This window comes from Pristis pectinata, chromosome 6 (assembly GCF_009764475.1).
Source record: "Pristis pectinata isolate sPriPec2 chromosome 6, sPriPec2.1.pri, whole genome shotgun sequence".
NCBI lineage: Eukaryota > Metazoa > Chordata > Chondrichthyes > Rhinopristiformes > Pristidae > Pristis > Pristis pectinata.
This window is the reverse complement of record NC_067410.1, coordinates 13,783,375-13,799,182: the sequence shown is the minus strand read 5'-3', so window position 1 is coordinate 13,799,182 and position 15,808 is coordinate 13,783,375. Positions and strand designations below refer to the sequence as shown.

Genomic DNA, 15,808 nt, shown 5'->3' with positions numbered 1-15,808 from the left:
TTTTAGTAAGCATTAAACAAACGTGTTGATCTATTATAGACTACACACAACTTTGAACCCTGAAGATTCCTTTGTATAAATTCTTAATAAACTTGTCTTTAGTATTGCTTATTAAGGTCTCTGAAAGTTTTCTTACATTATAGTTTGAGCCATCTCATGAGGTTAAAACTTTGCCACACTTTTTATCTGCACAGGATGGACTTGTACATGCTTGTCTAGAGCCTGTGGAAATTCTTTATCTGACCATTGCTTACGATTGGTTCCTTTTTGGGTGAGTTTGTTTTGCATATATCAACAGTAGAATCGTATAGAGCACAATAGTTACATAATAGTATTACCGATGTGTATTTTTTTAAAAAGATTTTTGTGAAACCCAGTGATACTCATTTGTTAGCCATGTTTTGCAGTTTTTGTGCTTACTGCATTGAACCATGGAATAACAGCCCAAAAATATGCTATTTAGCCTATCATGTCTGTGCTGGCTCTTTTCAGAGCTCTACCTATTTAGTTCCACTCTCCTTCACTTTCAACATAGCCAAGTAAATGTTTCTCTTCAGTTCTTTTTAATCTTAACTGTTAAATCTGATTACATCATTCTTTAGGCAATGCATTCCAGATTTCTAAGGCTTTGACATCTTTCTTGAAATGCATTGTTCAGAATTGGAATATATTTGTGACCTAACCAGTGTTTTCTTAAGAGTTTTGCATAACTTCCCTTATTTGTGTTCTCTTACTCTAACAACAAACCCTGGGATTCCATTTGTCCTGTCATCTTTTAAAGTTTGGTCTATGTAACCTTAAAATTTGTACTATTTAGATAATATTGCTTTTCCTCTTGCTTCCTGCTAAAGTATACAACTTCCACAATTTTCTGCAATAAATTCAACCACTATTTACTTAATGTATGCCCCCTTGAAGCTTATTGATCAATTCCTTCCCAGGTTTTGTACCATTCACCAATGAAATAATGCCCTATGTGCCATTTAATTTTGTATCTGATTTTTGTCTCCACAATTTATTCTGACCCCTCCACCTACCTTTTTAAACAGTGCTGTAACATTTTTAATCATTCAGTCTTTTGCCATCAGTTCCATAATTAAGGAACTTTGGAAGATTGTGAGTAGAGCCACATTTTCACCAAGTCCCACAGAACCCCAAGTTGTATTCTATCCTGTTCATGCAACTAGTTTGGGGGGGGGGGGGGGGGAGAAAGAAAGGATGTGTACTTATCCAGTGTTTCATGGTTGCATTCCAGTGCTTAATGAAGACCAGTACAGAGTACTTTGGCCAAAATCCCTGTCTACAGAAGAATAACTTTAATTGTCCATCTTTCAACTGGCTGCCTACTTTTGGGTTTTTGTCCTTTTTTTTCTTTTTTAGATTTCTTGTACAGTTCCTGTGTTAATTTAGTTCTAGGATGGAGTAGATATGTCCATTTGTCATTACCTTCATTCTGTTCTGGCTTTATCCTTCCATTCCTCCTTTATGAGAATTTACTATTTCGTACCTTTTGAAGGCTAAAGTTTTGTCTCTCAATTTTTGATTCCTATTCACTTGAATGGCTTCCATTGCAATTTTCTGAAGTGAACCCTCCTAAAGTTAATTATTTTTGCACTTTGCCTTCTGTTCTTTGCCTATTTCCTTAACTATTCTAAGTGTGATGATATTATGATCACTATTCCCCAAATGTTCTCCCATTTGACACATGATTTATTTCCCCCCTCCCCTTCTCAGAACTATATCTAGCACTGAATTCATTTTTTGTTTTTGGAGCTAAAAGTATGCTGATCAAAAAGTTCCTGTACGCATTTCAGTATTTCCTCTCCCCTGTCAATGATGCTGTACTGTTCCCAGTTGTCACCATTTTGCACATTATGCTGCTTTCTATAATTTAACTGCAAATGTACATCCCTACCTCCCATGTGCTATCTGCCTTACATAATTACATAATTCTGCCTCAATATTGTTTCTTAATTCTAACCTAATAAATTTAATCTTTCCCAATTTAATCTTTCCCCCTGCCTACATCAGTCAACCAAGCTAATTATAGAGCTTACCAGATTGATTTCTGGATTTCGGGGGCGGGGTGGGGTGGAAATTGTCTGATGAGAGGTCAGCAAGTTTGGGTGAATATTCACCTGTTTAGAGGAATAAGAGGTGATCTGCTTGAAATATGACTGCTTGGGTTTCCTTTCCCAACCCAAGATATACTGGATGTTAGATTAATTGACTACTGTAAAATCACTGCTATTGTAGGTAGCTATTGGAAAAATCAGGGCATGTGTGGCAGAATAAGTTCCAAGGAATTAACTGAGCAAGTGACATTGATGGGACATCTCTGAGAGCTGGCATAGACTCTAGGCCAAATGGCCTTCTCCTATGTCATAATGAAATATGAATTTGAGATCACTAGATTCTTCAATATTGAGGGAATTGAAGGATGTTGAGTCACTATAGGGGGGAAAAAGTAGTGTTCAGTGAGAGGAAAAGTCATGATCTTACTGAATGGTGGAGCAGATGCAAAGGACCAAATAGCCTACTGCTTCTATTTCTTATATTCTGATATTCTGTCTTGTGCTACAATAGCTTCTCTGATCAATGCAGTCTTGTCTCCTTTCTTGCCCTCCCCCAATTTGTGGCCAGGAAGTCAAATGTCTATTTTCAAGAGTAACTGTGTTCTTGAAGCTCCCTGAACCCTTGAGACTTTCTCCTCTGACCAAAGAAACTAATCAGTCTGAGATCTTGTAGCTAAGTATGAGTGAAGTAGGAATCAGGCAAGGTTTCCATTGGAAGAAAATGGACAGTGAGTGAAATAGGATATCTAGGATGGAGGTGAAGAAATGGCACGGAAGATGCATGGTATCTTTAGAATTATGCTCCAGTCAAAACAATGTTTTGCTAAAAAGTTGGTGTATGCACATTGAATTGCAGCTTTACAACTCCAAGAGACAAACCTGATTTGGTTGGGGACTGAGGGGTACTTTGGGGAGATGGTTGGGATAGGAGAAGTTTTTAATCTTTGGACAGCAAAATTGGAATATTCACTCAATTATGAAAATATAACAGTCTAAAGAAGAACAAAATGGTTCTGTGGAAATATTTGTATGAATAAGAGACAATATTCTGTATTTCTTCTATGTATTTGCAGACACATGTTATCTGACAGGCTCAGCAAAGGGGAGGAGGTAAGTTAAAGCTGAATAAATGTCTTTTGCTGATGATTAAAATTGGCTCTTGTAAGGGATATTTTTTATTATAAGATTAGCTTGATAGCCTGAATTATTATTCTATTTATTGTAAGACTCTTTATGATTAAGAAAAAGCTGGCGGTTCGTTAATCCAATTTACATTATGAAAGAATTGTGATGTGTCAGGTCTTGTAGAAACTTAGATCAATTAGAAAACTGATGTTTTGTTCTTGAATGGTCCAGATCATTCTGGATCTGGCCTGCTGTTTGAATTTGTTTCCTGCTCACGTTAACCTTTTCCATATACAGTCCTGTAGTATCCAAGCACACCTTGAATATCAGCAAAGCAGACCTTGGGTGTGGATCCCAAGGCCCCATCCCTGGAAAACTTCTGTCAGCCTGCTGATGTTAAAGATTTCTAGAAATTATCTTTGTGTTTCTGATAATCAGATGTTTTTAAAAAAAAGCATTCAGGTAAATTTAAATGGTGGGTGGGGGGGAGAGAGTAAAAATTAACAATATAAGCATTAAATGTAATTAAAAAAAAAACCTTAAAATGCCAGCAAATAATTAAGAATGTGAAAATAAAGCAAATTAAGCTAGCCACTTACCTGCACCTACCTACCTTGCACAGAGCCAGTGACCCTCCCAATCAAATAAGGTGGTTCTTGTGTCAGGCAACTCTGTTGCTCACCAGTGCTCTGCCATTGGACTCAGCCCCAGCATCTGATTTCCATATCCTCTTGGACTTGATGTTTGTTCATGTCCAGAAGTGGGAGATGTGCTGTGCGGTGAATGGTGGATAACCTGAAGTTCCCTATAGAACTGTTGGCTGAAAGGAAGCATGACCAAGTCCACTGTTGCTGTAGTTGATACCAGAAATAATCACGTTGAAGCAAAAGGATCATCTGTTGAGTCAGTGTGGGTAGAAGTCAGAAACAGGAAGGGAGCAATCACTCTATTGGGACTATTCTATAGGCCCCCAAATAGCCATTGGGATACTGAGAGCAGATTTTGGAAAGGGGTAAAAATAACAGGGTTGTTGTCATGAGTGACTTTTCAACTTCCCTAATATTGATGGCACCTCTGTAGTGCAAAAGGTTTAGATGGTCAGAATTTGTTAGGTGTGTACAAAAAGGATTCCTAACACAGTAGGTAGACAGGCTGACTAGAGGAAAGGCCATGTTGGCTCTGGTATTGGGTAATGAACCATGTCAGGTGAAAGACCTCTCGATGGGTGAGCATTTCGGGGATAGTGACCACGACTCCTTGACCTTCAACATAGCCATGGACAAAGATAGGAGCAGACATTATAGGGAAGTATTTAATTGAGGGAGGGCAAATTACGATGGTATTAGGCAAGAACTTGGGAGCATAAACTGGGAACAGATGTTCTCTGGTAAATGCACCGCAGAAGTGGTCCCTAAACAACCTCCACACTTACGTGGGATTCTGGATAGGTTTGTCCTGCTGAGACAAGGAAAGGATGGTAGGGAGAAGGAACCATGATTAACAAGAGATGTGGAAGGTTTAGTCAAGAGGAAGAAGGAAGCATATTTAAGGTTAAGGAAACAAAAATCAGATGGGGCTCTTGAGAGTTATAAGGTAGCCAGGAAGGAGCTTAAGAAGGAACTTAAGAGATTTAGAAGGGGACGTGAGAAGGCCTTGGCAAGTAGGGTTAAGGAAAACCCTAAGGCATTCTACATGTATGTGAGGAACTAAAGGATGACTTGGGGTGAGGGTAGGACTGCTCAGGGATTGGGGGGGGGGGGGGGTGGTGGGAGGGGAATGTGTCTGGAGGTGAAGGTGGTAAGGGAGGTCCTAAATGAATATTTTGCTTCAGTGCTCACCAGGGAGAGGGACTTGGACGAATGTGAGGTTAGCGTAGAACAGGCAAATGTGTTGGAGCATGTCGAGGTTAAGAAAGAAGCAGTGTTGGAGCTACTAAAAAGCATTAGGATAGATAAGTCCCTGGGGTCAGACAGGATATACCCCAGGTTATTATGGGAAGTGAGGGAAGAGATTGCTGGAGCATTAACAATGATCTTTGAGTCCTCCCTGGCCACAGGAGTGGTACTGGAGGATGGCAAACGTTGTTTCATTGATCAAGAAAGGTAAAAGGGAAAATTCTGGGAATTATAGACCAGTGAGTCTTATATCAGTGGTGGGCATACTATTGGAGAGGATTCTTAGAGACAGGATTTATGAGCATTTGGGATCATCAACATGCCTTTGAAAGACAGGACTTGCCTCAGGAGCCCAATAGAGTTTTGTGAGGAAGTGACAAGACAAATTGATGAAAGTAGTGCAGTGGATGTGGTGTATATGGATTTTAGCTGGGCATTTGACAAGGTTCCCCATGGTAGGCTCATTCAGAAAGACACGAGGTATGTAATCCATGCAAAATTGGCTGTGTGGATTTGAAATTGACTTGTCCACAGAAGGCAGAGGGTGGTTGTAGAAGGGGAGTATCCGACCTGGAGGTCGGTGACTAGTGGTGTTCCACAGGGATCTGATCTGGGACTCCTGCTCTTTGTGATTTTTTACAAATGATTTGGATGAGGAAGTGGAAGGGTGGGTTGGTAAGTTTGCAGATGACATGAATGTTGGTGGTGTAATAGATAGTGAAGAAGGTTGCCGTAGGTTGCGATGGGATTTAGACAGGATGCAGAGCTGGGTGGAGAAGTGGTAGATGGAGTTCAATCTGGAGAAGTGTGAAGTGATACACTTTGGAAGAACGAACTTGAAGGCAGAGTACATGGAGGAACACAGATCTTGGAGTCCAGGTACATGGATCCCTCAAAGTTGCCACACAAGTGGATAGGGTGATTAAGAAGGCGTATGGTGTGCCAACCTTCATTAGCCGAGGAATTGAGTTTGAGAGCAGAGAGATTATGTTGCAGCTCTATAAGAATTTAGTTAGACCACACGTGAAATATTGTGTTCAGTTCTGATATCCACATTATAGGAAGGATGTGGAAGCGTTGGAGAGGGTGCCAAGGAGATTCCCAAGGATGCTACTTGGGTTGGAGAGCATGTCTTATGAGGAGAAGTTGAGCGAGTTAGGGCTTTTCTCTTTGGAGCGACAGAGGATGAGAGGAGACTTGATAGAGGAATATAAGTTTGAGAGGCATAAACAGAGTGGACAGCCAGCATCATTTCCCCGGGGTGGCAATGGCCAATACTGGAGGTCACCTGTTTAAGGTGTGTGGAGGAAAGTTCAGGGGAGATGTCAAAAGGTAGGTTTTTTTTAGTGGTGGGTGCCTGGAATGCACTGCCAGGGGTGATGGTAGGGGCCGATACAATAGGATCATTTAAGAGACTATTAGATAGACATGTGGATGAAAGAAAAATGGAGGGTTACGGGAGGTGAAGTAGGGAGGGAGATAGATTGAGTGGGGATAAGGTTTATATGGGTCAGCACAACATAGTGAGCCGAAGGGCCCTTGCTGTGCTGTACTGTTCAATGCTCAAAAGAATTAAGATATTCTAATTTGCATTTTTGATCTCCTTGTGTGGGAAGGAGGGAAGAAAGATGCATTGATTTTTATTTCTCAAGAATTCTGTTCTGTAGTGGTAGTTTTAACCAGGGGGTGGTGCTGTTGTACTGCTCAGTCAGATTACAGTTCACAAAGTTAAAGCTGAAAGGAAAAATAAACTGAAAATCAAGTCTTGTTAAGTAGAGAAATGTTGGAAAACAAAATGCTGGAAGTATAGAGTCATAGAGTTATACAACAGGGAAGCAGGCATTTTGGCCCAACATGTCCATGCCAACTAAGACGTCTATCGGAGCTAGTCCTATTTGCCTGCATTTGGCCCATATCTCTCTAAACCATCCCTCTGTACCTGTCTAAAAGAAAGCATTACTTGCCTACAAATATTAAATCAAGCTTCTCTTTTGATATGTTTATAGTTGTGCTCTGTTTCCAATATTTGCATTTTTTTAACTTTAAACTTTCAAATAAGAGTTGATAAGTTTGTAATGGTTTCAGCTAGACCTTCCTAGTTCTGTATATTCATGGAAAATCATTTGAACTTTAAAATATAAAATCAAATTCTATTTTTCTTTCTTAGATTTTTTTCTTTTGCTTCAATTTTTTGAAGCACATCACTTCAGAAGAGTTCTCTGTGGCAAAAAAGTTGAGGTAAGGGTCTTGTCTTGATGGGTCTTCGTCGGAGGACGGGTCTAGAGAGCAAGTGACAGATGCTGCAGTGACCCCAGGCTTAAGACTTTACTGTTTCCAGTTATGGTCCAAAATGGGTTATTAATCTGTGGTGTTGGGATGCAGAAAGAGCACTTGAACTGTTCTGCAGTGTAAATCTGGATTAATGAACCAAGGATTTAAACTCTGATGAGGAAATAAAACAATTTAGATCTACCTATTTCAGATGCATAATGATGATACCAGGAAGGCACATAGTATTTACAGCAGCTGGGCAGAAAATTAACCAAGTTACCAATCTTAAGAACTTAAGAGACAAGCGGGAGTAGGTCATTTGATTCCTCACGCATATTCTGCCATTCAGTAGGCACTCCTCAGCACTGCTTTCCTGCATATCCCTTTATTCCTTTTAATATCTAGAAATCTATTGATCTCTGACTTGAATATGCACTGTAACTGAGCTTCACAGCCCTCTTGGGCAGAGAATTTCAAAGGTTCACTCGCCTCTGCATGAGGAAATTTCTGACCTGAATGGCTGATCCCTTATTTTGAGATTGACTCTTGCCTGTAGACAGCCCAGCTAGGGGAGTCATCAACTCCACATCTAGGCTGTCGGAATATTTTGCATTTCATTGTGATCACCTCTCATTTCTTGTAAAGTCCCATATGGGCTCAGTGTGCATACAACAAACCTGTTTCCATGGGAACCAATCTAGTGAACTTTCATGCCACTCCTCTCACAAGTATATCTTTAAATGGGTTGGATGTCAAGAGTTGAACACAATATCACAGGTGATGTCTCACCTGGACCATATATGTTTGTAGCAAGATGCATCTCGTTTTGATCTTAAAACTTCTTGCAAGAAAGACCAACATTCCATTTGCCGCCTTAATTGCTCACTGTGCATATATGCTGTCTTGAGGTGATGTATGCAAGGACACACAGGTCCCTTTGAATGCTAACACCTATCCATTCTCTTGTCATTTAAAAATACCTTTTCTATTTTTTTTTACCAAAGTGGACTTCAGATGTTTCTTTTGGGTTTCACAATAAACAATTCACATATGCAATGGCCCTCCTGTGTTGTCTGCAGTTTGAGCACATGAGCAATGGTGGCCTTTTAGAATCTTAATGCACAGAAATACCAAGTTCAGTTTGAAGCTTGAGTTCACTTTCTCCATGAACCTAGCTCACTCATCACATCCTTCAGTATTTTGCAAAACATCTGTTTTGTTCCTTACAAAAGAATTTATGGCTGGTGTTTAGTAATGATCCATGGCTGTGAATCTGCTATTCTAAGCACCTTTTAGTACACATTTGTCAAATTATCTTTTTTGGCTTATTCCAAGATGAGTTGCGGACATCACTGACAACCACAGCATTTGTTGTCCCTCCCTAATTGTCCCTGAACTGAGGAGACAGTTAAAAGTCAATTATGTTGGTGTACCTGAAGTCACATTGGACTGGATAAAGATGGTAGATCTTTTTTCTCTGAAGAACATGAATGAACCAGATACGTCTTTACGACGTTCCAATAGTTTCATATTTTGTTTACAGTGAATAGATTTTTCTTTTAAGTTCCAGATCATTATTTGAATTTAGATTTCCCAACTGCCACGTTAGCATCTAAATTCCTATGTCTAGGTTAATGGTCCAGAACTCTGGCTGTTAGTCCAGTAACTTAACCACTTGTCTACCATGGACGATATCTTAAAATTATTTTTAGTCTCGAAGAGCTTACTTTTTAACTATTTCAGTACGAATGTGTAAAATCTTTTCTCATGACTGTAATTCCTCTTCTGTTAAATTTTAGTGGGTGATGTGCAGGATTATGTTCATTGATTTTGCGTTCATCCTTTAATAGTGACTAAAACTCTGCATTAAGATCCAGTTGGAGTCTCGCTAACGTACAAATTCAACATTACACCCTTGCCTTTTCAGTCTGTGCCTCCTGTAATGAAAACAAAGTTGTTGACATTTTTTTTGGTTTTATTTATTGTGATGCTGTGTTTAATGAATCTACTCAATTTCACATCTTATCTCCTCAAATGTCATTTCACATTCCTCTGCTTATCTTCCTGCAGGCTTTCAATAACATTTTCAGACTTCACCAAATTACTCAATGCAGTATTATCAGCAAGTTTTATTATTCCCTCAATACTTAAGTGCAGATTGTTCATGTAAATAATGAATCTAAGAGTGACCATGAACATGTATTCTTGTCATAAGAACATAAGATGTAAAAGCAGGAGGAACACATTTGGCTGTTTTGTGTCCGCCCTGTCATTCAATAAAATTGTGGATGATATTCCATTCTGCACCATGTTCCTGCACTAGCCTATGATCCCTTTATTTCTTTTATCTAAAATTTGATTGATCTGCCTGAAATATACTCAGTACATGAGCCTCCACCACTGTCTTGTGTAACAAATGTCAAAGGTTCACCACACTCTTAGTGAAGAAATTTCTTCTCTGTCCTGAATTACTGACCGCTTATGTTGGGACCATGATCTCTGGTTCTAGCCAGGGGAAACATCAATATCACATCTATCCTATCAAGCACCTTAAAACTTGTGTACGCTTCAAGTGAGATCATCTCTCATTCTTCAAAACTCAAGGGAGTACAGGCCAGTTTATTTGATTTCTCCTAACACAACAAACCTGTAAATCTATAAATCTGTAAATCTATAAATTCGCTGATGACACCACTATTGTTGGCAGAATCTCAGATGGCAATGAATACTACCTCGTTATTTCTCTCTTGCACTATTTATACTTATAACAGTAATTTTTATCTTGTTCTGTACTGCTGCAGCAAAACAATGAATTTCACGACATATGTCAGTGATAATAAATCTGATTATGCCATCTCAGGAATCAATCTGGTGAACTTTTGCTCCATTTTCTCTATCACAAGTTTATCCTTCCCTGGGTAGGGAGACCAAAACCATATGTCACCAGGATCTATATAACTGGAGCAAGATGTCTCTATCCCTGTACGCAAATTCTTCTGCCGTAAAGGTCAAAGCACCATTTGCCACCTTAATTGCTTGCTGTACCTACACTAACTTTGTGGGTCAAATACAAGGAGATCCCTTTCAAACACTGCCGTTCTAATTTTTTCTACCAAAGTGGGCGACTTCACATTTTTCCATGTATGTTCCAGCTGCCATCTTTCTCCAAAACAGCATCTTTTGATTTGTCCCACCTATTTGTTTTGTGCCTCTCCATTAACCCCTTTCAAATTTCCATATGCTAGTCTTTGCTAAAATTCTGTAGGTACATCTTATTAAAGACTTTAATCTAGACAGATCCATACCTGTGTTTTACCATGCTGTTTGCCCAAAATAAAAAAAATGAAACTCCAGTTTGCCTTGTCCATTTATCCCTTTTCCTTTGCAGAAGGAAGAACACACACAAAGAAGCTGAGTTTCCTGTGGATGATCTCTGCATATTAGGTAAGTACACTCACTCCAAATCCATTTAGTTCCAAGGAGAAACAGCTTACTATAACTATTCACTTTAATTATAACTTTAATGCAATCTTGGCTCCAGACATTTGCAGTTATCAAACAATTTCCGTCATAGTTACAAACGCTAAATGTGTATTCTTGCAGACTACAGAGTGGTTATAATACAGCAGTGAATGTGATAGGGTACTTTGCTACATATTTCAAGTTGCAGTGGACTACAAGGTTAGCAGATAAATAAATGACACCAAAACCCAATGCCTACTGCAATGCAGGATTATTGTTCCTAGTTTGTACATCTGAAGTTTAAAAAGTATTTGCTTACCCTATAAGAGGATATGCTGGCAGAATTAAAATGTTACAACATTGATTTTATTTTGAATGTGAAATATTTTTGATCTGTTCTTTGCACTGCAAAATATTTTTGTAGACCACACTGGCATGATTTAGTAGCTGCTGTATGTAACTGTACCCAGCTACTAAGTCATTATTCAGAATATTTGGTATGTTCTTAATCCCAAAGCATTCTTGAACTTGGAAAAACTATCGATCCTTCAGATTTCTACCTGCAGACTTGCTCTGATGTAACTAATAAAGCTAGTGTCAGAGAGGGGTGAGTTAATTCACAATCCATTTGTAAAAGGAACAATCAGTCATTGGTGACAGGCATGAAATACTTCAAAGAAATTTTAATATTTGCATCATGCAGTGAGTCCATTTCACTAATTTTATAAAATAGTGGGCTTCCAGAATTCTACACAGGAGCTTTATTTTGAAAATACAGTAAGGCAGTAATTTAAGAAAATATTTAGGGTAGTCCTCAGGATAAGTAATTACCATCTATAAAACTGACTGAGAATTGCAATTTTTTTATCACTGCAGCAATCAGACCTTTTGAAAAAGGCAATAACTTGTGATGCGTTATGTAACCCAATCTCATATGGCTTATATTTACTTGTTAAAATTCAATACCCAGTATAGCTATTAACAAATATATTGCCTTTCATAATGTATATGTTGAAACTTCAATTATTCGGTAGGGTAGTGAGTCATCCATAACTCATTTTGTACTCTCAGAATCCATTCACTGCTCTGAAAGGGCTTTGTGATTCGCTGCTGTTATGAAGAGGCATCTGAAAAGATTAACATTGGCACTGTAGACAGGGAACCACAGTCAGCTCTGCTTTAGGTTTTATGACCCTGATCACATTTTCATATTGACTATTCTGCATAAACATGCGCTGAAATAAAAATTGAAATAGAAGAGATTCTGTCTAAGAAGTAAATGCAGGAATTCACGTTGGCGATTCCCCTATTTCTTGTTTAGTTGTGTTCCAATAAACAATAAAGCTCTCAATCTTTGGGCATTAAATGGTCCCTGAATAAGACAACTTAGAATTAAATGAAATGTGGGGCTCTTTAAACAGTGTTTTGTGGCCTCCTTTAAGAATTAAAAATTCTTCTGAATGGAAAGTGTCTGTGACTAAACGCTGTCTTCAAAACAAAATGCTCTGGGATTCAGAATATAAGATTGAGTCACCTTTCCTGTTATCTTAATCAGACATTGGGCTTGTGCAGTTATGATGCATGCCTTGAGATAAATCCTCCACTTAATGTGTGCTTGTGTTAGCACGTACAGACCGAGGAAGTACCACCAGTCTGGGTAGCGATTTCTCTGTCATCATGGAGGAGTCTCCCACCACTTGCAGGAAGCTTCAACTATGAGGCAGTAGAACTGACAGCCGGCCCACCAACGCAGGTGCTTGGTAAGTTGTGCTTTTTTAGTTTGTATATACTTTGTGTTTCATTACCTCTATTTGGTCTCTTCCTAGAAGTAGTTTGAGGAATGTGAGAGCAGGATAATTTTAGCTGGGTGGAAAGGTTTTCTTGCATTCTTGGTTTTGCCTCAATGATGCCTGTGTCTGGCTTGGAATTTATGACGTGGCCTGTAGTCATTAACCTAAATGCACACAATGTTGTTACATGACAAAACCTCACTGAGGCACCATAACTGATGAAGGAATGTTTGTTTTATTTTTATTTCCCTTTTTTAAATCTATTTTTAATTCTCTTATATTGAAGAATTTTTCTCATTTTAGAGATCTGAATGTTAACTGGCAAGGCAGCATTTATTGCCCATCCCTCACTGCCCTTGAAAAGGTTGCGATGAGCCTCCTATTTTCTTGAATGTCTGCAGCCTATCAAGTGAACATACTCCCACATTGCAGTTGGGTAGGGAGTTCCAGGATTTATAGCCAGTGACAAGGAGGTGCCAGTGATATATTTCCATCTGAATGGTGAGCAACTTGGAGAGGAACCTGCAGATGGTGGTGTTCCCATACACCTGTTTGCTGCTTGTCTTTCTTGATGGCAGAGGTTGTGAGTTTGGGTGTCTCTTTTGAGTTGGTCCAGGCAAGCAACTGCAGTGCATTTTGTAGATGGTCCACAATGTATCCACCATGTGATGATGGTGAAGAGAATAAATGTTTAAGGTGGTTGAAGGGGTGCCAATCAAATGGGTTGCTTTGTCCTGGAAGATGTTGAACCTCTTGTGACGTATTGTAGCTGTGTTATGCCCTCACACTTCTGCCTTGTATATGGTGGGAAGGCTTTGTGTTGTCAGGATATGAGTCACTTCCCACAGGAATACCCAGTGTTTGATTTGCTCTTGTAGCCATGGTATCTATATGGCTGGTCCAGTTGAGTTTCTGCTCACACCTTGGGACATTGAAGGTGTAGTGCAGAGCAATGGTAATGCTGTTAATGTCAAGGGTAAGTGGTTAGACTCACTCTTGTTGAACATGGTCATTGCATAACATTTATATGAAGCAAATGTTACTTGCCACTAACCAGCCCATGCCTGACTGTTGTCTCGGTCCTGTTGTGTGGAAACATGGGCTGCTTCATTTGCTGAGGAGCTGCAAATGGAATTGAACACCGTGCAGTCATCAGTAATGCCCCTACTTGTGTTTTGATGGGAGGAAGGTCACTGGTGAGCAGCTGAAAATGGTTAGGCCTGGGAACCTGTACAATGATATACTGGGGATGAGATGATTCACCTTCAAAAACCACAATATATGATTTCAATATTGTGTTTTACCCTTGATACCCATGAACCTCAGTTTTACCAGGGCACCTTGATGGCACACTTAATCTAAGTTGCCTTAATGTCAAGAGAATCGGGCTTTTCAGGTCAGTTCAGGAACCTGATGGCAGTGGGGATGAGCTTTGGAAAGAGACCATAAATGTGTCTGCAAAATTCTCCTCTGGTAGAACAATGGACCATACCACTTCTGAAACTGAGCTATAATAGGTCCTGCTGAAAACCTAACTGGGCACCGATGAGTAGGTTATTGGTGAGTGCTGCTTGATGGCCTTGTTCATGATACCTTCCATCAATTTGCAGATAATTGACAAAAGACTGCTTGAGTGGTAATTAGCCAGCTTTGATTTGCCTTTTTATGGGGCAAGGATATACCTGTGAAAATATTCTACACTGTCAAGTAGATGGTCTATTGAAACTGCTAAAACAGCTTGGCTAAATGTGATGCTTGATCTGGAAGTACAAATATTCAGAACTTGTCTGACCCTCTTCTGTATCCATTTCTCCTCTTGATATCACATGGAGTGAATCCGTTTGGCTGAAAACTGGCTTATGTTAATGTTGGACATCTCAGGAGGAAGCTGAGGTGGATCATCTATTCAGCACTTGTGGCTGAAAATGGATGTAAATATTTCGCTCTGTTTTTAGCACTCACATACTAGACCCCACTGTGATTGAGGATGGGGATATGCTTGGTGCTGACTTTTCCCATTAGCTTTTTAATTGTACCATTGTCTTTCGTTCAGTTCTTCACATTCACTGTGCATATCACTGATTTGGAAATGGCATATCCTTGCCATCTTGACCCAAAAATGTTTTACTCTGATACAGTGTGGACATGAGGGAATGGTGTCCAAATGTGTAGAAGGGTAGTGAGGGCCAAAGATGGCCTAAATGGAGATGCTAAAAAGGTAATAGAATGGTCAGGAAAGTGGTGAATCAAATTTACCATCTATATACATTCCAATTATGATAAATGATATAAATATGAAGTGTGCACTATCTTCATACTGCTATTTGCCTTGAAAGATGATTGGTGACTCAGTCACTCTGAAGAATACCGGCACGTGTTTACAGAGTTTGGAACTGAGCCAAGTTACCCACAAAACACAACTATCAAATTAATGTCACTTTATTGATTCTGCATTTATTATCAGGAAAAAAAATGACCCTGATATTTTATCTCTATTGTAATTTTTCAAATGAATTACTTGAGTACATCTAAATTTAGGTAACTTTTATGAGTGCAAGCAACATTTATTTGAGATGCAGTACACCAAAGAAGTTAGCTGACATTTCAGTAAGCAGGAGAACGTGCATTTAAAAACAAACATGCAGTGATTCTGTTGACTTATATTTCATGCAATATTGATGCACGAAATAAATTCATTAGTCTGACTTTTACTGCACAGCTTTGGTAATACAGATTAAGCAAATTTAATGGCACAAAATGCTTTGGACTGTCTCTGAATCGATCTAAGTCTGAAACAGTGCCTTGGTTGATAAATTAAATGTGGCCTCAACTGAAAATAAAAACATCTAAATATTTTAGTTGACAAAAATTTATTTCTGTCCTTTTTCCACTGATGTATCCTCTTCTCCTCTAGGTAGTTTGTCCTCCCTTTTTTGATTTTTACTCCCATCTGTCTTGGAAGTCAAATAATATTGCCTTGTGTGCTGCACTTTTAAATGCCACATTTCTTCTACTTCAACTTCAATCAATAACTTCTAATACAAGGTTGGTTAGTGTGGATTTTTCTAGCCGTTTGTGTCACATGTCCGAAGTGTAAGCTTTGTAGAGGAACCAGCAGTGCAGATATCGAATTTATGTATAAATTTTGCCAGGTCTAATATTCCTTTAACTTAAGGTATTGATCGGGCCT

General features: G+C 39.1%; 1 protein-coding gene across 1 annotated transcript in view; it reads left to right on the top strand.

The window, feature by feature from the left end:
* The window catches only part of mtmr14 (myotubularin related protein 14), a 63,252-nt gene that overhangs the window by 35,165 nt on the left and 12,279 nt on the right, over positions 1-15,808 (top strand). The window contains 8 exon segments of the mRNA XM_052017583.1: positions 195-271; positions 3,149-3,185; positions 7,263-7,333; positions 10,755-10,810; positions 12,453-12,526; positions 12,528-12,588; positions 15,157-15,209; positions 15,533-15,663. Coding sequence (XP_051873543.1) covers positions 195-271; positions 3,149-3,185; positions 7,263-7,333; positions 10,755-10,810; positions 12,453-12,526; positions 12,528-12,588; positions 15,157-15,209; positions 15,533-15,663 — 560 coding nt within the window.